At 52.8% G+C, this 23,843-nt stretch overlaps 1 protein-coding gene across 6 annotated transcripts in view; it reads right to left on the reverse strand.

Moving 5' to 3' along the window:
* SYNGAP1 (synaptic Ras GTPase activating protein 1) overlaps positions 1 to 23,843 on the reverse strand; it is a 29,476-nt gene continuing 5,633 nt past the window's right edge. For 2 of the 6 annotated variants that reach the window (XM_008060100.2, XM_008060109.2), the window contains 16 exons: positions 20,029 to 20,120; positions 19,476 to 19,597; positions 17,466 to 17,619; positions 17,145 to 17,243; positions 14,301 to 14,924; positions 14,033 to 14,177; positions 13,675 to 13,819; positions 11,935 to 12,171; positions 11,600 to 11,801; positions 11,214 to 11,392; positions 10,472 to 10,513; positions 9,000 to 10,071; positions 8,463 to 8,636; positions 6,878 to 7,089; positions 5,666 to 5,756; positions 1 to 1,640 (listed from right to left, as the gene is read on the reverse strand). In XM_008060100.2, the coding sequence (XP_008058291.1) occupies positions 1,494 to 1,640; positions 5,666 to 5,756; positions 6,878 to 7,089; positions 8,463 to 8,636; positions 9,000 to 10,071; positions 10,472 to 10,513; positions 11,214 to 11,392; positions 11,600 to 11,801; positions 11,935 to 12,171; positions 13,675 to 13,819; positions 14,033 to 14,177; positions 14,301 to 14,924; positions 17,145 to 17,243; positions 17,466 to 17,619; positions 19,476 to 19,597; positions 20,029 to 20,120 (3,737 nt within the window). In that variant the 3' untranslated portion in view covers positions 1 to 1,493. Of the gene's footprint in view, positions 1,641 to 5,565; positions 5,770 to 6,877; positions 7,090 to 8,462; positions 8,637 to 8,999; positions 10,072 to 10,471; positions 10,514 to 11,213; positions 11,393 to 11,599; positions 11,802 to 11,934; positions 12,172 to 13,674; positions 13,820 to 14,032; positions 14,178 to 14,300; positions 14,925 to 17,144; positions 17,244 to 17,465; positions 17,620 to 19,475; positions 19,598 to 20,028; positions 20,121 to 23,843 lie in introns of those variants that run through there. The other 4 variants (XM_021713362.1, XM_021713372.1, XM_021713364.1 and 1 more) reach the window with 4 other exon arrangements.

Below are 23,843 nucleotides of genomic sequence, written 5' to 3' on the forward strand. Positions count from 1 at the left end.
CCCCGGATATGTACAGTACAAACCCCAGATAATTACAACAGCCAAAGAAGAGAGGAGGGGCCAGGGGTAGGGCCTGAGGTGGGGAAAGCAGAGGAAAGGGCACAGGGATAAAATTTCACATATTTACAACTTTTATATAAGTATAAATTTGGCCCCGGCTGGGTATGTGTAGGAGGATGGGATTGAAGGAGAACTGTCCATACAAAAGAAAGAAGGGTGGAGTCTGGGAGAATCTCAATACCAAACGCAAGAAGGGATGGGAAGGCAAGGCTGGGTAGGGGACAGCAGTCAGGGAAGAGGGGGTGCCAAGAAGGGACTTCTCCCCTCTCACGGCCTACCCACCCCAAACCCCATCCATCCTACCTCCCCTATCCCGCCAGAGAACTATGTACAGAGAAACACCGAAAAATTGTGGAGCTGGCGGGAGGGAGGGAGGTGGAGAGAGATTGGGGGGGGGATGAGAGAGAAGCCCAGCCCTGTCCTACCTCCCCCCCGGGGACAGAGTCATAGAAGGGGGCCCCCCAACACCCCTCCTCCAACACAGGTCCCCTCACCCTGGGGGAGAGAGACATGGCTTTTCCTAGAGTAAGTTCCCCTCTCCCCCTGGGAGTAGAGACCAAGAAGAGAGAGGGGAGGGTCAGGGGAGACTGTGTGTGTCAGGGTATGGCAGATCAACTAGTCTGTCCTTCCCAACTTACACACCCTCCTAAACCCGAACCCCTCATCCTAACCTCAATTCCACCCCACCCAACACACTGGGGGAGGGGGGGGCATAAGCCCCCTCACCCCGCTCTGGGACCAGCCGAGAGCAGATCAGGTGTGGGAAGAAGGGAAGACAACTCCCATTCCCCCCTTGCCGCCCCCTCCCTGCCCCGGTTGGCCCCCTCCACCCCATCTGGGTTCTGGGTGGGGAGGGAGTAAATTTAAGAGTGGTAGGAGAAGAAAGAGTTTGTGCGTGCTGAGCCCCCCCAGACGCTCCTGAGAAATCAAGGGGTAATAGGGCCCCCTCACCCGGGGTCCCCTCCCCATAACAAGGGGGGCAGGGGAGGCCAAAATGGGGCGGTGGAGGGGAGTTAGATTGTCAGCTCTGGTTACTGCTAAAAAATCACCCTGAAGTTGAAAGTTTGGAGGTGCCACACCCCCAGGGTGGGGGTGAGGGGTCTGTCCCCCAGTGCTCAGGGGAACGATGAGGCAGAGGATGGGGATAGCACCCCGGAGTGAAGGGGTCTGTGTAGGGTAGGTGGTGTTCTGGGGCAAGGGTCCCTGGGGGTCAGAGAGAGGGCAGCACCCCGACAGAAAGGAAAAGGGGGCAGCTGAGGGTCCCCACTCTCCCTCCTAGAAATGGTGCAGTAGGGTGGGGGATCAGTGCCCCCCAAGGATGCATTCAGGGAGGCAATCCCGTTGTCCCTCGGTGACGTCCAGTCCTGGTGGTTGGTGCTGTTACAGGGTGGGGTGCACAGGGAAGGAGAAGAAGGTCTGTGATGCTGGGTGGGCTAGTGGTCTGCGGTGTTTCGGAACTCGCCGTTCTCGGTGATCTGCAGCCGGGGTGGGGGGGGCGGGGCTGGGGGGGCCAGGCCGTTCCACGGTGGGGCCAGCGTCACACGCGGGTTTGTTGGACCCAAGGGGGGAAGCTGCCTCTCCTGCAAGACACCAAAGAGGAGAGCGCGGACTTATTGAGACGCTTCAAGGCAGCCTGGATGCCAGTCCCCTAAAAATGGCCTCCCCCATAGCCAGCCCACTCCACAAGCCATGCCCCGCCCCCTCCTCCCAGGACAGTGCCCATCATCCTCCTATTTTGTTTCTCACCTGCTGTAGAAGTTATGTCCTCTGGGATCAAGGAGAAGAGAATCTCACCCCCTCACCCCGACTCCTAACAGGGCCCTTCAAGCCTTCAACCCAGAGTGTCACACCAGGAAATCAGAGCAAAAGCAGCAAATTCCTACCCCACCCCCAACCTAACCCCTCTAGCTTCACCTGAATACTCCCTGCCCAGCCCGCCCTCCTCCTCATGAAACCCCCTCCCAGCCCACCCCCAGTCTGAGGTAGGAACTTTGTGTGGAGGAACATGGGGAGGCAGTACAGCAAAACCTCATTAGTCCAAACCCCTACGGATTTGGAATTTTTTCATAATTTGAACAAAAACTGGGCTTGAGTTTTCCTTTATCTGTAAGAAAGGGTGTGCTAAGCAAATTAGTGGTAGAAATATGTCTGTAGGAGGGGATATTTAACCTATACCAGAAAGCAGACTTTTCATTCCTATCTATTCATTAACGCATGCTCCCTAAGGACCTGAGTGGAAAAAGCCTTGTTCGTTGAGTTCTACTTACTGTATATATTTTGAAGACATGCATTTCATTAAATAGGCATTGTCATTCAGTTTTGTCACTTATTCAGAGTGGCCATCTTCTCAAATATAACATTACAAATAAGAGAAGTTTAACTGTACTGGGGGGAAAGGAAGGGGATTCAGGGAAGTAATGTGGGAAGCGAAAACCTCGTGGGAGGCTGCCTCTCTCATACACATACGGCAGAAATGACTAGGAGCTTCTGCACAGACACAGCATGCCCCCATCTCTGCAACCCCAGGAAGCAGAAACTGGCTTTATTCTTTTCCACCTTCACCTTTCTTTCAGTTCTCCCTGGACTCCCAGTTAGAGGGTGAAGGGTACTAAACCCTACTCCCACCCCAGGTCCTGCTCTCATCACCTTAGCCCTCCCTTCTGTTCCTCTGCTGGGAGAGAAGAAAGTCATCTGAATTCCCCTACCATTCTGGTTGCTCATTTGGCTTTTTAAAATTCAGGCTCGCCAGGCTCTGTGGATCAGCCTATAATCCCACGCTTTGGGAGGCTGAGGTGAGTGGATTTCCTGAGCCCGCGGGTTCAAGACCTGCCTGGGCAACTTGGCGAGACCTCATCTCTACAATAAATCAAAAAATTAGCCGGGCGTGGTAGCTCGTGCCTGTAGTTCTAACTACTTGGAAGGCTGAGGCGGAAGGCTGAGGCGGAAGGTTCGCCGGAGCCCAGCAGGTCGAGGCTGTGGTGGCCGGGAGTGTGCCACTGCACTCCAGTCTGGGTGACAGAGTGAGACTCCAACCCAAAATAAATAAATAAATAAAATAAAATAAAATAAAATTCAGGTTCAAAACTAAGTTTTAAATTAATGGCTGAATTGCAGAGGAACCAATACCTACTACAAGTAGTTCAGAACAAACGTCTAAATTATTTTCTAGGCCACAGGGCATTTAGGCCCAGCAGTGTAGCTATGTCTGACTTTATCTTCACAGGATATAAAAACCTTCCAACTAAAGGCTGCGGCTCTCCCTTCTATCCCAGGATCAAGAAGCTCACCTCTCAGGTCACCCAAGTCCCAGCCTTAAGCAAAGCTGCCTTTTAGCTTGCTGGGTATCTCACACATTTTCTGCAAGTCAGTGAGAGAGGAAATTACATATAGTAGGGTGCCCTGAGTATGGCAGGAGAGCAGAAGGAATCCCCAGATTCCCTTCCCTCTGCTTATCTGTTAGAGACAGCACATAGGCATGCCCTCACACCCCCATAGACCCAAATTTAGAAAGCAGATAAATTAGGGTACCACTATTCATTTTACAAAATAATTCACTGCAGGAGTCCTTTAAATGGTGAGGTCCTCTGGTGCCTTTTAGCATCTGTTTACAGATCACTAACTACTTTGACAGAGAGGCCAGGCAGGCAGAGAGTTAAAATTACAGTAGTTAGGAGCCACTGCCCACTGCAGATCAATCCCAAAGAAAATAAAGCATCTCAGAAATAATATCTGTGTCTGACAGGTTCTCATTTACTGGCTTTTTAGGTAGAGTTATGTGTCCAGCAAGACCACTGGGTGGCAGAAGAGGGGGAGTGAGTGGCATCAGCAACCTGGGGATGTGAGCTCTGACAAGAATACAAGGCTATTTAACAGACGGTTCCTAGCATCTCTGCCTGGGAATCATCATGGCTACTGAGCCCATGATCTGATCTAGGAAGGTGTCTCTTCCTGCTTGTAGTTCCCAGGCCACATGGACAGCCCACATCCTAACATCTGTCTGAGGTTTCTTTCTGGCTCCTTCTTCCTATCCCACCCACCCAGCCTACTGTCAAGTCATCTCAACAGCATTTTCTTCCAGGGCATCCCAACGTCTTCCCGAGTTAACTACCCACTCCAAATTCCCACCCAGCAAGGGCTAATATGAACTTCAGATGCCTTCTGCCTCACAGATGTAAGGAAGGAAGAAGAGAGAGAAACAGGTGAGAAGAGGTAAGGAAGGGTAGAGAATCAAAGTTAGGGAAGGAAGAGAAACCCCAACCTACCTGCTGCAGTCGGCACAGCCCCTACAGTCAGGGTCCCCCCACCCATCATCATCTCTACCCCATTAACAAACCCACCCCCAACCTCCCAAGGACGCTCTGGTGAAATGGGGGGTGACAGACATACACTGGAGAGGTAGAGGAGTCAGGAGAAGGTTGGGAGTAGTAGTTTTGTAGGAAAAATGGTGTGATCTAGAAATATGCTAGGCCCTCTAGGGTAAAACTCTTGGTGTTGCTCAGGTATTGTTGGACAGTCCTGGAGATAGTAGTAAGTGCTGTCTTTGGGCGGTGCCTTGGGAGATGGGTCTGTGCAGGTGACAGAGGTGGGGTCTGTGGAGGTTCTCATCGTGAAAGGCAGCAGTGAGAGGGGAGAGGCTCCGGAGGAGAGTTGGAGGGGAATGGGCTTCACCACCAACCTGCAGTGGTCCGGAGTCACCTCCCCCTGTGTCCTCCACCCGTGGCCAAAGCGGAACCAGGAGAATTACCTGATGAGGAGCTGCAGGGGGAAAGAGTGGGTTTGGGGGATCAGGAACCTTGATGGGGGCTGGGGGGCAGCCTGGTGGTAAGAGCAAAGGATAGAGTATGGGTAGGAAAGTGAGGAGAATTTTGGGAGAGCAAGGGGTTAAGGATACAGAAGGGAGGTCCTAAAAGCTGGCTGGTGAGAAGAGAGGCTGGGCAGCAGGAAGCTGGGAAGCAAATCAGGTGTGAGGGCTAGACAGGGAGGAAAGCCAAAGGGAGGCTGACTTAAAACACTGAAGGAAAAGAGAGGTTCCAGGGTGGAAGACCTTCAAGAGCTGAAGAGTCAGGAAGAAGCACCTATGCAGGGACTGACAAGGAGTCAGAATAAATGAGGAGCCAAGAGAACCGAGGTGATGGGGATCCCAAGTTTCCAGGGTATTCCCAGGGCCTGGGGAACTGCAGTTCACATTGTCCTGTGCTCTATTCTAGCAAACAGCAGCTTCTAGCACTCCTGACCCAAGAAGAGCTCAGAGTAAGCTGAACTTCTGTGAACAGAAGTGGGCAAAGAAGGAGTGGGCAAAGACGTTCATGGAACTGGGTGGAGCATGGGAGCAGAAAGACTGAGGTTCTAGTAGAGGATCCTGAGCTATGGACAGGAGTGGGAAGACTGGATGGGAAGGCACAGGGGTGGGGCTGACGCTGCCGGGTGTGACAAAGGCACAGACGATGGGATGAAGATGGGGTCACTGGGGGGCTGCTGGCAGCAGCCAGAGGACTGTGGGAGAGACAAATGGTGATGGGGCTGGTCGGCTGGTGTAAGTGCACGAAGGACAGTGGGATGGATGGGGATGGGACACGGAGAAGATAAATGACATTGTAATTTCCACCTGAGCGTCGAGCAGCCTCTTCTTGGGTTCGGGCAGCGGCTCAGCCATGGCGGGGTGGTCCCGGCGCAGCTCCTCCTCCACCAGCATCAGCCTGAAGGGACGGGCTTCAGTGGGGTTAGTGGCGGACATGGGCTTGGAGCCTGTCCATGGAACTCCTGATCCCAGGGAACCCCTGCAGCTCTCTGGAAAAGCCTCAGGCATTCTTCTCTTCCCTTCCCTCAGAATCTCTCCTCTACCGTGACCCTCTACCTCAGGATAATGCTCTCCACCTTCCCCTGAGGGATCCTCACATCTCCCTGCTAAGGATAGCTTTCTGTGCCTCAAAGACCTTTACCACCCAGACACCCCCAGTCTTCCATTATCCTGGTCAGGACAGCAGCAGCCCTTCCCCTGACTCCCCATGGCTGAGGACCTGGCTTCTACATCTCCCATGTCACCTCACTGAACCTAGGCCATCTCCAGTGAGAGCTCCTGGGGCACCCCTAGCCCAAGAGGGGTCTCTGCAATCACTGTCATTTCAAATCCCTGCCTTTGATGAACAGTTTCAAGGTGATTTCTCATAAAGAATATCAATTAGGGCAGTAGTTTTCAAAAAATGTTTCAAGTCAAGAAGCCCTTTTTATCTCATTAAATCTTATTCAAAAATGTATTTAGAATGTATTAAAATGGAACTAGCTCTGGTCAGAGTGGGGGCCAGGATTCCCCCCAGCACTCTTAAGGTAAGTGAACCTCATGCTGAGACACCCTCTTTGGAGCCCAAGGCTTGCTGGAGCAGCCAAAACATGCACAGACTACAAGATCCTTTCTAATAAAACACCCTTCCAAGGCTGGAGAGGGAGAGTCTGTTCAGGATGGGGGTGGCCAGGGGCTATGCAGGCGAGGGAGCCTTGCTTAGCTGTGGGGTGAACACCACAGGCTAGAGAAGAACTAGTGAAGGGCCCCAGCCTAGGCTGATGGCTGGACAGTAACGGATGCATTTTCCAAGGGTTTCATAAGCTATTCTATCAGGAGAGAAGACAGGGTTTCATAAAGGGATATTTAATGCACAAAGCAAGAGCCTTCTCCCCATCTGGTGATAGGTAAGTGGAATGCATCCCTGAGAGGTGGGTTCTCCTGCTGATCTCCTGAGTTTGGGGATGGGACCTGAAAGAGTAACTTGCTCTCTTCAGCCTCAGGCTCTATCTTGCAACCCCTCCCCAGGCCGCCCCTCACCTGCCAATGATGCTCTTGATCTGCGAATCCTTCTCCACCTGCTGCTGCCTTAGCCTCTTCTCGCTCTGCTCCAGTCGAGCCTGATACTGCATCAGGATTTTGCTGGTCTGTTCTTCCTGAGACAGCAGCCTCCGCTCATACTCTTCCAGCTTCCGGTTGGACATGTGCAGCCGCTCCTTCAGTGAGTGAATCTCCTCCTCGTACTCCTTTACCTGCCCGCCGGGCACACGACCCCGCACTGTGAGGGGCGCCTCGCCCTGATCCCACCACCCAACCTGTATCCCTGCTTGCCAAGAACAGCCACTGCACAGGGAGGGACATCCAACTGCCTTTCTCAAGCCTTTCTCTGCCTATTGGTTATACCCATACATCTACTTTTGAGAGGGCCTTGCTATGATGCAGCGGTTCTCTAAAAATGAAGCAAGGTCACAGACTCCCACACCCTGAGAGGTACAGATGTCCCCTCACATGTATATCTGGATATATAGGACCCACACAGAAACCTCGAGACTTACAAACACACCTTGAGTAACTGTAACCAGAAATTAAAGATAAGCTCCAAGCCAGTCCCCAGAACACATGAGGAAGACACAGGAGGATATTGGATGGGGGAAAGCAGATGCTGTCCTCCATGTGACTCCCTCCTTGGCTGTGTGCTGGAGATAGGGAGTCTTCAAGTAAATCCCAAGCTGAGAATCTAGAAATACCTCTCTGTTAATAACCCTGGAATCCTAGGGCTGGGATAGCTCAAGAGTCATTTTATCTGCCCTACTGCCACTAGAGTCTAGAGCTGTGCTGTGTAATACAGTAGCCACTAGCTACATGTAGCCATTCAAATTTTAAATTAAAAAATTTATTTAAGTTCAGTTTTAAAAAGCTGAAAATTCAATTCCTGAATCACAACTAGCCACATGTGAACAGTACAGATTACAAAACATTTTCATCACTGCAGAAACTTCTATTGGATGCTAGTCTAGAGCCTTTCTCAACAAGGATTCTTCATCTAAAGCACAGAACAAATGATTTTTTTTTTTTTTTGAGTTGGAGTCTCACTCTGTGGCTCGGGCTGGAGTGCAGTGCCACAGTCACAGCCACCGCAGCCTCGACCTGGTGGGCTCAGGTGATCTCTCTGCTTTAGCCTTCCAAGTAGTTGAAACTCTAGGCATGCGCCACCACACCTGGCTAATTTTTAAAATTTATTGGAGAGACGAGGTCTCACCAAGTTTCCCAGGCTGATCTTGAACCCCTGGTCTCAGGCAATCCTCTCACCTTGGCCTCTCAAAGTGCTGGGATTACAGGCTTGAGCCATTGCGCCTGGCCTGAACAAATGATTTGAAAGAGATTATTTTCTCATTCTCTGAAGAGGTTACATACATCACCAACCCTTCTGGATGCAGAGAGATGTGAATTCATTGTATAAGATGCCTGCCTTGGAGTATTAGGTCTTAATTCTTTTATGGAACTTGCTGGAACAGGTCCATCTAAATCAGTCCCAACATTTTCTAAGCTCAAAGACCCCTGTCTAGTGGGTGAAAGGTAGGTAAAAGGGAAAACGGGGGCTTGGGGCTGGTAGGGCCCAGCGTACCCTATCCAGCCGGCTTTCATCCATCGATTTTGAGTACTCCTTGAGCTTGTACTCTTCCCGCTCGATGTGGGCACTCTCGATGTCAGCCGACAGGTGAGGCATATTGGAGACCCAGGCCACTGTCCGCTCAGAGGCTGGCATTGTGGGATTCAATGTGGATGGCGTCTGAGAATGCTAGGACAAGGCACAGTAGGGAAAGAGAGGAAAGGTGGGAAAAGGTAAGGTTTAGAGGGAGAGAGCACAGCCAAAGGAGATGATAGTCCCAGTCCTGTTACCCTGCTCTAGTCATCATCTCTGGATGCCAGAGAAGTGACTTATGTCTCCCCTATGGAATAAGAGGTCCAAAATAGTTCGCAGAAATATCCTTAGTGTCTGGAACAGCACATGGCACATAGCAAGCCCTCTATACACATTTGTTTAATGACTGAAAGGAGGCGAGAAGATTGTAACTTCAAACTACAGACACTTCGACATCCAGATCCCCATCTCCTTCTTCCCTCCCTCTTCCTAGCCCACCTTCCTCCTACCCTTACCTACCTGCTTGGTGATGGAGGGCTTGAGCCCCCCACCCCCTCCGCCACCACTGCCCCCGCTGCCCCCAATGCTGCCCTCCTTGCTGAGGCTCTGTTGCCGAGGACGGGCAGGGCCATAACTCGGCTCCGGGGACTGCAATAGATTCCCGCTGGACGGCCGGGGTTTCTGAGCAGCGCTGACTGTTAACTGCTGAGACTTGCCCCTCTGTAATGGAGGTGGCTGGCCCCCGCCACCTCCGCCACTGCTCCCACCGCTCCCACCTCCGGGCCCTGAGGGGGCTGGCCTCTGGGGACCGATGGTGATCTGGGGAGGGGACAGCATGTGCTGCAGGTTGTCCTGAAGGGAAAGCTGCCGACGGGTGAAGTCAGTGCCAGAAGGTCCAAACTCATCACTGTAGCTGTGGCTATGAAGGATGGAGGCAGCGGGGGGCTTGGGGACCCCAGAAGAGAGGTCCTCACTCTTGCTATAACCATGGAATGGGGCAAAGGTGTCCCCAGGGGGCTCTCCACCTCGGTGGTGGTGGTGGTGGTGGTGGTGGTGATGGGAGGAAGGTGGGCCATGGCCACCGCCCCCTCCATGCCCCCCTGGGGGGCCTGGCCCATCAGCAGCCATGTGGAAGAGAGGGTTCTGGAAGGAGAGGGGGATGCGCAGTTGCTGAGCAGGGACACCGTCCGTAGTGACACCCATCTGGCTGAGGCGCATGCCAGCTGCCGTGATGGATGAGCCACTCCCCTGGGAGAGGCGTCCAGCAGGTGCAGGCCGCAGCCCCAAGGCTGCTGTCAGTGAGGCCTGGCTTGAGTGCAGCAGGTCCCCTACAGCTGCTAGGTTGGAAACACTGCTGCTGTTGAGGCGGCCACCGGGCCCATCGCCCTGCAGGTCCAGCATGGACACACTCTTGTTGACACTCAGCATCTTCTGCTCTGGCTCTGTGATGTCCGAGCTGCTTGTGCAGTATGCTGGTGAGGAACGGGCCAGGGGTGGACGGCTCACATAGAACAGGTCTTTACCCCCACCAGGTGGTGGTGGGGGCGGCTTTTCCTTGGTTGGGGAGGGGAGGCGAGCCATGTCCATAGAGCTGTCAGAAAGGAAAGGGGCACACAGCAGAAGATCAGGTCAGGCCTACTGGCAATGGAGCCTGCTGTGGTTTGGCACAGGCCTTGGGGTGAAAAGTGGGACCCACAGGGAAGGGCAGAGAGCTGGTGGTGGCAGCCTGTGGAGGGCAGGCAGGGAGAATGGGAGGGGACAGGTAGGAAAAGGGAAAGGACAAGGACCCTCTGGGAAGGGGGTAAGGCCTAGAGGAGGGGAAATGGGGGCAGCAAGAGGGATGAGGGGCAGGGCTGGCTAGATATGGACGAAATGAGGCGCACTGAGGAGGAGAGGAGAGGAAGAGGGCAAAGGCCAGTGGGGGGAGGTGGGAAGAGGCAGCAGACAGGAGAGGAAAGGAGAGGAGGGTGGGGGAGGGGAGAGCCCCTCACCTGTTGAGGCCTCGAGCCATGAAGGACTGAAGGTCGATGGAGCTGGAGAGAGATGGAAAGAGGGGCAAGCACAGAGAGAGAGAAGGAGAGGAGTGTGGACAAATGAAGGAAAAGCGGGGATGGTGGGATGGATATGTTGTCATGGAGGGAGACACGGGCAGAACAACAAGCAGGGTGATCGCCAAAATAATGAGCAGCAGCTGAGCATGGGCACTGCCCATCTGAATGGATGCTGGGGCTCTGAAGCAGGCACTGTGGCCCCAGTAGGCTTCCAGCTGCCACCTCTCTAAGTGCTGGGACACAGGGACATCTGTGGAGTTCTAGTGGTGGTTGGGGCAAGTGCTCATTTGCCAACTCTTACAGGGTTGAATATTTTGACACCACTGAACCAAGCTGTGCTGGTTCCATGTGATTGGTTCATGGCAAAACCAACATGTGCTGGCTGAACCTCAGGCTAGGGACAAGCATGACAAGCACAGGGATAGCACCTCAGGGCTTGCAGCAGGGACCCTCTAGGCTTACAACTAAGTTGAATCTTGGCCCTTTCACTGGGTCTCCCTTGGGCTGTAAAGGGGTCTCAGCCTAGTGCTGACTGTACCCGTCTCCTTACCAGTTTTCCCTGAGAACTTGTTGCTTTTTCCTTTCTTTCAAGCCCTAGGGCAATGCACATGGGGACAAGTGAGGAGTTTCCAGGAGAGTAGGGGCTCCTAGGGCACAGGTGTGGGGGTCCTAGAGTACTCACCTGTTGAGGTCCCGCATCATGTAGCCCTGCATCTCGGCCGATGGCCCCCGCAGTACCACAGGCTGAGGCCGGGGCCGCTCGCTCTGGCGGCTTGGCTGCCTTTGGATATTGGGGTTCCTCAGAGCTGTGCTGATGTCGTTGAGAAGACGGGGCAGTGGGCCCAGCTTCAGGAGGGCTTCCTGGAAGGGTGAGGCTGTTACCTAGAGGCTGAGTGCCCACCTTTAAGAGGCCCTCAGAGGGTACAGGTTGGGGGAATCTGAGCTGGGATAGGATAGTGACACCTTGGGGAGCAAGGAAGGGAGACAAATCTGAGCAGGGGATAGTTTCTTAGGCCCCAGAAGCCTCTGGAGCCATTTGGGGATGGTGCAAAGGGGGCATCTGCTGACCTTGCTGAGCTGGGGCAGCACCTCCCAGAGCAGGGCATGCAGTGTGGAGAGCTCTCGGCCCAAGTCGATGTAACCCTCAAAGCTACTGCTGTTGGTCAGCGTGTCCAGGTTGGAGATCTCATACAAGAACTGCTGCATGGAACCCCACTCCAGCTCCAGAAACTCATTCATGAAGCCCAGAAAGTCCTCCTTTGAGGTAAACCTGGCCAAGGATCCACAATGTAGCAGTCACACACAGAAGACCTCAAGCCCACCCTGCCTTAGGGTCTCTGGGGACTCAGGAGACCCTTCCTGCACACCCTTCCTGCCCGCCCCCTGCCTAGAGCTTCCCTCACTTGGAAAAGTTGGCCAGGTTCTGGATGACCTTGGCGATGAGGGTGAGAGTTCGTGAGGTCTGCTCATCTGGGTACTCCTGCATGAGCCCAAAGAGACTGGGCGACATAATTGCTGGGCACAGAAAGCGCAGGAAGAGCGAGGCGCTGATGAGCCTGTCAGCGATGTCCTCCCGGCCCCGCTCTGCGCAGCGCAGTCGCCAAGACGCAAACACCTCCTTCAGCTCCCTCGGGAACACGCTGGGGGGAAGGGGTGGGGAGACAGAGAGAGAGAGAAAGAAAGAGAGAGACCGGGACTGAGCCCCAGAGACCCTCAGCTTCCAGGGAACATGCTGAGGGGGGTGGTAGGAGGTGAGGGTATGGAAACAGAGGTGAGAGAGACAGGAAAGGAGGGATTGCAGGAGCAAGACGGGAGACTGCAGGAAGAAGGGGGCCATGGCAGAGGGAACAGACAGATTAGGGAGAGAGAAATGAGGGAGGAGAGAAGGTGAGGGGAGAGAGACACGTGGGAGAGAGATGGAGGGGTGTGGGAGAGAGACAAGGAGAGGAGGAGAAGAAAAACAGACACCAGGGAGAGACAGAGATGGGAGAGAGATGGAGGGTCACTTGAGGTACAGGGAGTTCGGACCCCCCAACTCTTCTGGATTCCAGGGAAATGGGGATGGAGGTACCCCAGGCATGATCCCCAGTCCCTGGAATGGCTCAGAGCTCACTCCCCCACCTCCCAGTTCGACTTCTATGTCCCACTGACACCTTAAACTCAACTTGTGTAAAGCGGAGCTCACCATCGCCCCCACACCTCCAACTGGCTCCTCCTCCCGACTTCCCTGGTTCTGTCAATGAGGCCACCGGTCTCCCAACCACCAGCCTCACGGCCTCTTGAGTCATCTGTGACTCCCCACAGACATGCCCCCTCCTTTGCAACCGGCTGACAACTCCTACTGATCTTTTCCTCAGGGGGTCCTTGCAGCAGCCCCTTCCTGTCACTGTCCCAATTCAGCATTTCACTGTCCTCATCTGATTTTCATGCCTGACCCATTAACAATAGCCCCCAACTGGCGTGGACCTCATTCTCCGTACTCCAGTCACCCCTGACACTCTGCTCTACTTATAGATTAATAGTCTCAATCACGATACTTCCTGGTGCCTTTAATGGCATCCCACAGCTACCAAAGAACTCAAACTCCTTAACTTGAGGCTTTCCAGATTCAAACTCTAATCCCCTGTTCAGACCTCTCTCCCTCCACTTACCATTATGAGCTATGTGCTCCATTAAACCTGTTCTAAACTCTGAACCCTGAGAGCTCTTGGGTCTTCTCATCATCACACACGTGCCTGTCTCACAGCCATCTTCTGAAATGTCTTTCTTGCCCTCCATGTCCACATATCGGAACCTAACCCAGTCTTCAACCTAACCTAGGCCAGAGGGAACTCTTCCCTGCTTATCTAACAAAGCTCTGCCTTCTCTGGTTTTATGTTGCATGGTTGGGGACCCTCGCTCAGCACTTAAGACACACCATAACGGCTCCATGGTTTTTTTATCTACTTTGTTCCTACTCATTCTGGTGGAGGCCCTCTGAAGGCAGGGACCAGAGTATTCACTTCTGTCTGCTCTACAGCACCCAGAACAATAATTTGCCCATAACTGGTGCTCAGTCCTCTTTGAAGATGGACAGATGGATGAACAGATGAACACACAACTCCCCCGACCCTGGCCCCCCAGCCCAGCGTTCCCAGTCTCACCAATGGGAGTTGACCACCTTGCACAGGGCCAACTCACAGCACATTCGCAGGTTGGCCTGGTGCTCTGCCAGACTGGATGCTGTGCACTTGATGGGGTCTACCTCACAATTCTCCTCGGACTCATACAGAGCACGGATGAACTCTCCTGGGGAGTGGGGGCACAACAGGAAGTGGTCATACTTTCCAAGGGCAGGGAAAGGGAATTGCAGAAATAGGTGGCTAGAGGTTGGAGTCCTAGGACTCTGGGCAAGGACGCATCAAGCTGGAAAAGGGTGGACTTGGGGTCCAGGGTAGCCAGGTTTAGGGTTGGGGTGGACATCTGGTAGATTTGGGAAGAGGGCCTGAGGGTGGGCCATACCAATGGCATCCTTGAGGTATTTCTGACCAATCAGTCTCATATACTCTTCTATGGCTTTAGTGGCGAGCGTGTTCTCGCGGAATATGAGGTGCTCCCGTTCCATGAACCGGTCTACCTCAGACATGGCCATGTCTGAAAGGAAGTCCTGAGACCCAAGAAAATTCAAAGGTCAGCCTCTGCACAACCCAATCTCATGAATTTGCCCTATCCTTGCTGTCAAACAAGCGCCCATTCCCAAAACATCATTTCCTGAGGGTATGACACTCACCTTGGCCTTGCCTGTACTCTGCAGGATGTGAACTAGTGCACTGGCAACCTCCTCCTTGCCCTTGACGTTCAGGGCAGGCTCCAACACTGCACACAGCATCCGATAATGGTTGGTGACATACTCTGCAAACTCTTTATATAGCTCCATGGGCAGAATGCTCATTGTCTGGTAACGTGCTTTCAGTCGCACAGCCGGGCAACCTCCTTTGCCCTTGCCCCCTGAGCCGCCCCCTGAGCCCCCTCCACCTCCCGAGCCCATGCCTCCGGAGCCCCCACTGCCTGTTGGCAGGGTTACAGGGTACCACTGCTCTGTGAAGTGGCGCCCAGCCAGGGTGGCCACTGGCACAGTCACTAGGCCAACATAGCCTGCCTTGTCCTTCTTGCGCTTTTTGTCTGAGTCACGGTACAGATGCAGCCGCAGGGCACGGACAGCCGGTAGGTTGTTAAACTCGAAGTGCTCGCCCCAGAAGACGGTGTCCCCTGAGGCAGAGCGGGGTTTGGAGGTGGTGCGTGCATACAGCATGTCATCCAGGCAAAGCTCGCAGTAGTACCGCTTCTTGGGGGGCAGCTCCCGGGCCTCTATGATCCACAGCTTCAGCACATTGTCTACACGGCGGCTGTTGTCCTGGTACGGTGGGCATGACGGATACAAAGGGGAAGGGACAGAGAAACACCAAAAGAGAAGAGAGTGAGAAAGTGGGATAGAAACAGCAATCATAAGGCTCAGAAGGTGGACTGAGTTGAACAAAATTCATGTCTACCCTGAATCTGGGAATGTGACCTTATTTGGAAACAGGGTCCTTGCAGATGTAATCAAATTAAGACAAGGTCATACTGAATTAGGATGGACCCTTAATCCCATAGCTGGTGTCTTTAGATGGAGAGGGGGAATTGAAGAGACAGAAGTACAGAGACACACAGAAGGAAGCCAGACATGTAAAGACAGAGGCAGAAATTAGGTAAATGCAGCTATACGCCAAGGAATGTCAAGGATTGCTGGCAACCTCCAGAAGCTATGAAGAGATGAGGAAGGAGCATGGCTTGTTGACACCTTGATTTTGGACTTCTAGCCTCCTGAACTGTGAGAGAATAAGTTCATTTGTTTGTTTTGAGTTGGAGTCTCACTCTTTGTTGCCCAGGCTGGAGTGCAGTGGCATGCTCACAGCCTTGACCTGCTGGGCTTAGGCAATCCTTTCCACCTCAGCCTTCCAAGTAGCTAGAACTACAGACACATGCCTGGCTTGTTTTTGTGATTTTATTGTAGAGACAAGGTCTCACCAAGTTGCCCAGGTTGGTCTCTAACCCCTGGGCTCAGGCAATACTCTCTCCTCGGTCTCTCAAAGTGCTGGGATTACAGGCTGAGCCACCATACCCAGCTGAGTTTTTGTTGTTTTAAGTGACTGAGTTCATGGTAATTTGTTACAGTAGCCCTAGGAAATCACTATAGAAGGGGAGTTTATACACTAGATAATAGAATCAGTATTGGGAAAGATTTTTTTATTTTTTTTTTGAGTTGGAGTCTCACTCTGTCGCCCAGACTGGAGTGCAGTGGCCGCTTCCGGCCACCACAGCCTCGACCTGCTGGGCTCCGGTGATCCTTCTGCCTCAGCCTTCCAAGTTGCTGGAATTACAGGCATGCGCTACCACGCCCAGCTGATTTTTTGATTTATTGTAGAGATGAGGTCTCTACCCAAAAATATTAAGGTAGAATTTGAAGAAAATAACTGGAAAGTCCTACAGAGAGAATCAGAAATTGAAAAAAAAAAAAGAATTGTATAAATACAGAATGGGTAAGGCTTGATAGTTGGTGTAATCAGGGTCTGGGATAATACAATCAATCACAAGCTTATGGTAAGGCTCAGGTGATATTGCAATGTGTTGAAAAAGAACAGGGTGTTTGAACTCTGCATGGGTCAGATCATGTCCAGCATTTTGGGTCAAGTTCTTTTTTTTTTTTTTTTTTTTTTTTTTTGAGTCAGGGTCTCCAGCTGGAGTGTAGTGGCATGATCACGGCTCACCACAGCCTTGACCTCCTGAGCTCAGGTAATTCTCCCACCTCAGCCTCCTGAGAAGCTGGGACTACAGGCATGTGCCACCATGCCCAGATAATTTTTCTATGTTTGTAGAGATGAGATCTCACTATGTTGCCCAGGCTGGTCTCAAGCTCCTGAGCTCAAGCAATCCTCCTTCCTTGGCCTCCCAAAGTGCTTGGATTATAGGCATGAGCCGCTGCGCCTGGCCTCAAGTTCTTCAAGAAGGACATTGAGATACAAGAGTTCCCCCAGAAGAAGATGGCCAAGACTGTGGGCTTGCTTGAAAGTGGGATACAGAGAGCTGACGGAACTGAGAGCATTTCTCTTGAGAGGCAGAAGTCTTGGGAGGAACACAGACTTATAGAATTTCTGTGCCAAAGAGAATTTAGAGATCACTTAATCCAACCCATTATCACCAATTCCTTCTTTTAGAGAAGAAGTCCAGATATAGAGACTTGGCTAACTGCATTTTATATGTCCTGCAGAAATGCTACAAACAGGATATTAGTGAGGCATTCCTGCTATAGGGAAGAGGACTTCCAGAGTCCTGTCAACTCCATAAGTCTATGATTTCTAGGGCAGAGAAACATCACAAGGTAGAATAGCATTACAGAAAGAGACAATGGGGAACTCAGAATAATGGGGGTCACACTTGTCTGTCCAGGCCTCTTATACCTAACTTCCCTCCTCCCTCAAGCCTGCTCTCCTGTAACTCATTTTCCTCCCTAGGCCCCCAACTTCCCTTGCAGCTTGACCTCTGCCCTTGACATGCTTGCAGCTTGACATGCTGTGTCCCCTTTACTCCCCAATACCTTGTTGGGTTTTACTGCCCGCTGTAGATTCTCAATCCATTTGTCCCTTTCAGCTGCAGATCGACAGGCAAAGCATTTTGTTCCTGATGAAGTTGTTACCTAAAGAGGGGTGTAGAGTTGAGAGATGAGGCTCCAGAGGGGAGGTGACTCCTAAGGACTGGAGACTCTACTACCATCTCTTTCTCCCTGGCCTAACCTCCTCTATTCCAGCCCCAGAGGTTTCCTTGACACTCTCACCTGTACCACTTTCTCTAAGCCTCTCTACCCCCACCCTCCACCATCCCTGCCCTCTGGCCCTCCCCAGCCCACTAGACCCAGTACCTCAAAGCAGAACTCCTGGCCCAGGATGGAGCTATGCACTGGCTTGATAATGGAATCTTCATCCAAGTTAAGCTCCAAGGCCTCAGCTGCACTGCTAGGACTCAGCAAGGACTCATGGGAGTGTGACTCCTTAAAGCTTTGCATCAACCGGGCCCTGGCAGGCAGGAGGGTCAGGAGAGAGGATCAGGATCCCCACTCTTCTTACACAAGCAGGGGCCCTGCATCATCAGTCTGGCTGTAGGATGGAGACTTTGAGAGAAGGTCTCCTGAACCCCCTTCCCACACAAAAACAGACAGAAAGAAACCCAGCCTATCCCTGGGGAAGGACATGAGGGATGTGAGAGAAACAATCCTTTAAGAAACTCCCCTACACCCAGTTCACACCTAAGGGGCTCTGAGGACTGGGAACATCTAGAAATATCTCAACCCAGAAATGGACCATGGCAGAAAAGAAAAAAAAAGGAGAAAGAACAAGGTGGGCCAGAGACACTTTAAGTAGGAGTTCCAGGTGATTCCATAAACCAGAGCCTCAATATAAAAGGGAAAATGGGAGTAAGGAACTAGAGGCACAGAAATCTGTCTAGCCTGGATCTGGCACACAGCTACTGCCTAATAAACATTTAATGATTCAAAGAATGAATGAACAAATATAAGGACAAGTTTCAGCAGAACCAGGGGCAAGAGTGAGGGAAAAATCACAAGAACTTGGAGAAAGCTGTGGCAGAAAAGAGCAGAAGAAGATAAGAGAAAGAAGATGGAGACTGGGAAGAAGAGGAGGTAGGGCAAGAAGGAGAAAGGGGAAGGCAAAGGTGCAAGCAGCCAGACAGAGGATAGGAGAAGGGGAAGAGGGCCAACTGGAAGATAGGGACAGGCTGAGGGGATGAAACGCAGACAATCACTGTAGGAAGGCAGAAGACAAAGTGGCTGGGGGCATGAGGAATAAGAGGGGCAAGAGAACAAGCAGTAAGGAGATGGGCAGGGGATAAAGAGTAGAGAGCAGTGAGAAAGCGGGAGGGGAGCTCGGGTGTGGGAGCCTCCAAGAGGTTATTTATAGCAGCCCCGTCATCGCAGGCTCTGGCTGCCGTCAGCGCGACGCTCCCCCGGCCCCCGGCCCCCCACCCCCGCGGCCAGGAATACCATGCCCTCACCTCCTGCCGGCCCCAAATCCAGCTCTGGCAACACGGGAGGGGGGCAGGGAAAGGTGTGACTCACCTTACCCAACCTCCTTACCTGCCCAACCCGGGGGATGGCCAGACATGGGGGAAACGGAGGGCAGGGTTCTCACTGGGGAGTGAATGGGTGAGCGGGAAACCCAGACAGGGACCCCAAGAGGCAGACAGCAGAGGCAAACAGTTGGAGGTCTCTTACAGCCTGGCCTCAGAAACACTGCCCTCTGGACTTCTCTGAGGGCTTCCTCATCATGCCTCTCTGTAGGTTTCTCCCCACTCTGATACCCTGCATACCTGTCCCAGCCTCTCCTTTCTCTGCCATGCTCTAACTGTACCTTCCCTCACCTATGCATGATGTCCCTGAGCCCTGGCCTTCATCCATTAATATCAGCCACCCCCAGCCCCACTCTAACTTGTGTCCCTATATTTCCTGCCCTTCCCTCACACCCTTCCACGTAGATCCTATTTGCACTCTCCCACCAATCCCTTCCCTGGATCCCCTACATGTTCCTCCAGGGTCACTCCTCTGTCCTTCTGTACAGCCCCTTTGATTCCGGGCTGGAACCCATCCTTCTGTTGGTCTACGGAGTCCCACCTTGGCTTCACCTTCATTCCATTTCCTGCCTCTTTGCCTGGCCTCTCTTTGTACCCTACCCCTCTCCTGATTTCCACAGAACCCTATTCTAGCTCTTCTTTGTTCTGTCCCCTGCCCCATCACATCTCCCAGCCAACTTTAGGTGAGTCCTTCAACATTTGCATGCAGAAACCCCCTTCCCTCCCCATCTCACTTCAGAGACCCTGTATTACATCGATCTCATCCCACATGCTCGAGCCCCTGTACCGGTCATGGTCAGCACTTCGGAAGCGAGGCAGGATCTGGCGAAAGCTGCTGGTCCGGTCAAGTTTGGGTTGTGACTTCGTGCGTTTGATGGAGCTTTTTAGCCGCCGGCTCAGGAAGCCTTGCTGGGGGGGAAATGGGAATAGAGGTGGGTTGAGGTAGGGTCAGTTCTACCTACTAATCCCTAAGCTCCTAGAGTCCCTGAATGAAGGTGGGATGAGAGAGAAAGGGGAGTCTCTAGAAGTGAGGAAAGGGGGATAGGAGTCCTAATATCAGTTGTCTTTCTTGCTCCCATGGGTACAGTGCAAGCGTACACACAAACACACACCAGCTTGGAGAAGGTGGGAGGGCTGGTCTGAGAAGCAGGGGGGCAGTCAAGAAAGGGAAAACCAAAGAGGTGGGGAGACACTCTCTTTCTCTCCTCCCTCTCTCTTTTCCTCCTTCCTGCCCCTTTTCTCAGACTCCTAGGAACCCCAGCTGGGGCTAGAGGGGAGGGGGTCCAGCTGAGCCACATCTGGCAGGCGCTTTCACTCACTCACCGCTTTCACTCACTCACCGAGGGCCGGAAGGGTGCAGCGGGGGCGGCCTCCATGCTGTACTGCTTCCCCCCTGGGACACTCTTTCTCCTCGAGCGACCCAAGTGGTATTCTGGAAGGTAGGAAGGCCAGAAGGAAAGTTGGGGAGGAGGGGGCCAGGAGTGGAGCTTTAACCCAGGTTTCCATCCCTGACCCCAGTGCATCCCCCGCTCCCTCTACCCCACAGCTCTGGCCTCACCTACCCCCCGGAAAGCAGCAGGAAGAGCAGCGGCGGAGGAGAGGCTGGCGGTGGGAAGGAGGGGGCAAGGAACCCGAGCAGGAGCCCCCTGAGGGGGATGGGGTGGGAGGCCTGAGGCCCATGACTGGGACTGGCTGTCAGCAGGGGGACATGGCTGAGGGGGTCAGTAAAACCCCAGTAATGAAGGATAGCAAAGATCCAGGAAGGTGCCCACCCCCCCAGAAGGGGCTAGCTGGGGGGAAAGATGTGTTAAAGGTCATTGCCCATAGGCAGGCTTTCCTCTCCCCCCAACTGGGGACATCTTCCACCTGCCTTCCACCTCCTGGAACCCCTGTATTTCTGGAGGGCCAGGGCTGCCTCCCATGACCCCCTCCCTGGACTGGAGGGGGAGGCCTTAGAAGAGACCTCTGAGGAGTAGCAGGGGGAGAAGCCCAGGGACAGAAAATCCTAGGAAGGGGCAGTGCGGGGAAGGGGAGAAGGAGCCGGTTCCACGTGCACTGCAGTGGCAGAGGCTCAGAAGGGAAGGGGGGAAGGGAAAAAAGAATGCAGGGGAGTGGGCAGGGGGTGGGGAGGATGGACAGTGGGGGTTCTGGGGACTCCCAAGTAAGGACAGGAAAAGGAGGAGGAGGGGAGATGAATGCGGATGAAGCTCAGCCTGCCAAGAGCCTAGAGGGATGGCAGCTCTGAAGAGGGAAGCTGGGGCTCGGCTGCAAAGGAATTTAGAGGGGCTGAGGGGCTGGAGAAGAATGAAAGTGGGGGGATGCCAAGCTCCGGCTCCAGCTCCAGAATGGCTGCCCAGGCCTGGGCTCCCCCCTCAGCCCCACAGTCACCACTGCAGCCAATGGGGGGGCAGGTGCTGCATCAGGGGCGGGGCCACCATCTCCACAGCAACAAGAAGCTACAGGCTGGAGGGAGGAGGGTGGACCGGAAGAACTGCCTGTTAACCCTCTAGGTTCCAGAACAGAACGAGGGAGAGCCACAACTATATTTTCACTGTCTGCTTCAGAATTACAAATTGCCCTAGAATCAGTCCCCAGCTTCCCTTTGCCGATAAAACCGAGATGTTAGGAGGTTTGCACACAAAAATGTGGATCCCACAAGAACCTTAGAGTCCGTCAGGAACGTGTGTAGCGTACAGAAACACACACTGAGCTGTGTATGTGTATATGAGAACAACAATACAAAAAATAAATAGGGATCTATGTGCTTATGAAACATACAGACAATAGATCCACATTCTGAGACACTGAGGCCCACACCCCACAGGATATGTACTTAGACATATGTGAGCACTCCAACAGGGGAGTACATACTTGAACCCAGACACCCACATGAGAGCTGCTGGTGTGGACTTTGTGGCCTGAGTTCATTGGGCAATCATGTGGGCAGCACACTACAGAAATGTGACCCTAAGACACACATATCCCCCATGCAGGGTAATTCCAGTTTAACCCCTAAGATTCATGCTTGAATACATCATGATCCCAACCACATAAAGGTATCCCCACATCCAAGAAGCACAAACATCCTTTCATTCACATGAAACGTACAACCACATCCACTCTGTCTCAGGACAACCCCCATTTCTTCCTCAGTCCTTCCTTCACTCTAACACAGGTACCCGCGATTGCTACCAGAATACAGAAAAAAGCAGGAGCAAATGTGTTAATTATCCTTCTGTTGTACATGGAGCAATGCATCTAGGGGTTCAGGATATATCTTTCCTAGTTAATTTCTCTGCATTTCTCAGGTATGGCTGCCACACTCTCATTTCAGGGAACCTAACTCAACCATTATTTTCACACGCAAGATCCTCTAATAAAGGCAAAGTCTAACTTTAAATCCACTAAAATTTTTGCTAAGGAACTAATATATTAACAGAAGAGGAACAAATTTGCTAATTGGTTTGCTTGATTCTTGGAAGTAATATAACCTTATACATAATACCAGGAACTAAAATCCATGAACTTACACATAAGTCACAGGTACACGGAGGCCACATACACATATGCTTACAAAGACTCTCACTGCCACAAGAATAACAGAAACACAGAGAAAAAGGGGGCAGAGCGACAGAAACAGAGAACATCCTGTTATTAGTGCTGCATGCAGTGACATGTACTGAGAACACAGTATACATCCGTGTACACACACACAGCAAATCTGAAAAGCATACACTGTGATCTTGGGGCTCCATGTACCATCCCAGCATGATGTATACACACATGCACACACAACAGCCACCTACACAAACCCGTAACACAGGCATTGTGCACACGCCCACGCATGTACACACCCCGTGTACACACACAATTGCACTCACACACACACACAGCAAGGGCTTGGACTCCCGCCCCTCCAATGTCTCTAATGTTGCCATCACCCACAGAATCTCCCTCTGCCCTCCGATCCCCCAAATCCCTAACCTTCCCTCTGGCCTTTCTTCTTCTCCACACCCAGCTGGCAGCTCTCAAGGGGAGCCAGGGGAGGGAGGTTTGCCAGAGAAGGATGAGGATGGGGGTTGGACAGAAAGCAGAAATGGGAGACAGTGCACTGTGCTGGGGACATGAACCTCTAATGACAGTCCCTGCCGTGAAAGGCCTCACTGTGAACCAGCCTCTATGCCTGAGTGGCCTCCTCTGATCTAACCAAGCCTGATCCAAAAGGGCCTACATGAATCCAGTGCCCTCTTCCATCTTCCTTCTTTTCTTCTTTCAGAGATCACTTTACCAAAAGGCCTGACTCTCTCTTCCCCCTTGCCTTCCCAGCTCTCAGGCCCCTTCTCTAATCATCTCCAACCAGTTCCCCATCTTAAGCTCTTATCTCCTCTTCTTTCTCCGAAGTCTGGCTCATTCTCGCTTGGCTCTCTTCTCCCTAGCTCTCTCTCTGCTCTCTTCTTCAAGCCTCTCTCTCTTCTTCCTCCTCTCCCCTTCTCTCCCACTTTTCCTCTTGACTCCACTTCTTCCCTTTTCAGATTTTCTGTTCCCACTCCCTGACCAAGCAGGGGCTTACATCTGCCTAGCCCAAAGGTGTTTCACACATGGTAGGATTCCAACAAGCAGACTCACACACACTTACTCCCCTCACCACCACCACCAGCACACCACCCACATCCAGACACGCCCTGGACACCCATGCCGGGGATTGACACAGATACTTAGGCCAATGATCTGCACATGCAAAGACACACACCTGCCACCAGGGACACAGAAAATCTTGCTCATGCAGCCACACATTCCCACACACAAAGCTGACAGGAGGTGAGCCCCAGCCAGGGACATGCATGCTCAGGGTCAGAGGTGACATGGGCCAGTATGCTCATGGACTAACTCACAAGCCAGTGGCTGGCCCAGCAGCTCCCTAGGTAGGAAACAGGCAGAGGCAGGATAAGACAGGGCAGGTTTGCAACAAGGTTGGCGGCACATGTGTGCACGAGGAACTGGGCCCCCGTGTGCACATGGCACCGACACACAGGAGACATAAGCACGGACAGGAACACACTCGCGGACACACGGGTTGCCCCACCACCGGAGGCTCCAAGGCCCCCACACACCTGCCACCCCCCGCGCGCTCACGCCCCTGCCCCCACAACGCCGG

Source organism: Carlito syrichta, unplaced genomic scaffold (assembly GCF_000164805.1).
Source record: "Carlito syrichta isolate Samal-C Ts95f unplaced genomic scaffold, Tarsius_syrichta-2.0.1 Scaffold92604, whole genome shotgun sequence".
Lineage (NCBI taxonomy): Eukaryota > Metazoa > Chordata > Mammalia > Primates > Tarsiidae > Carlito > Carlito syrichta.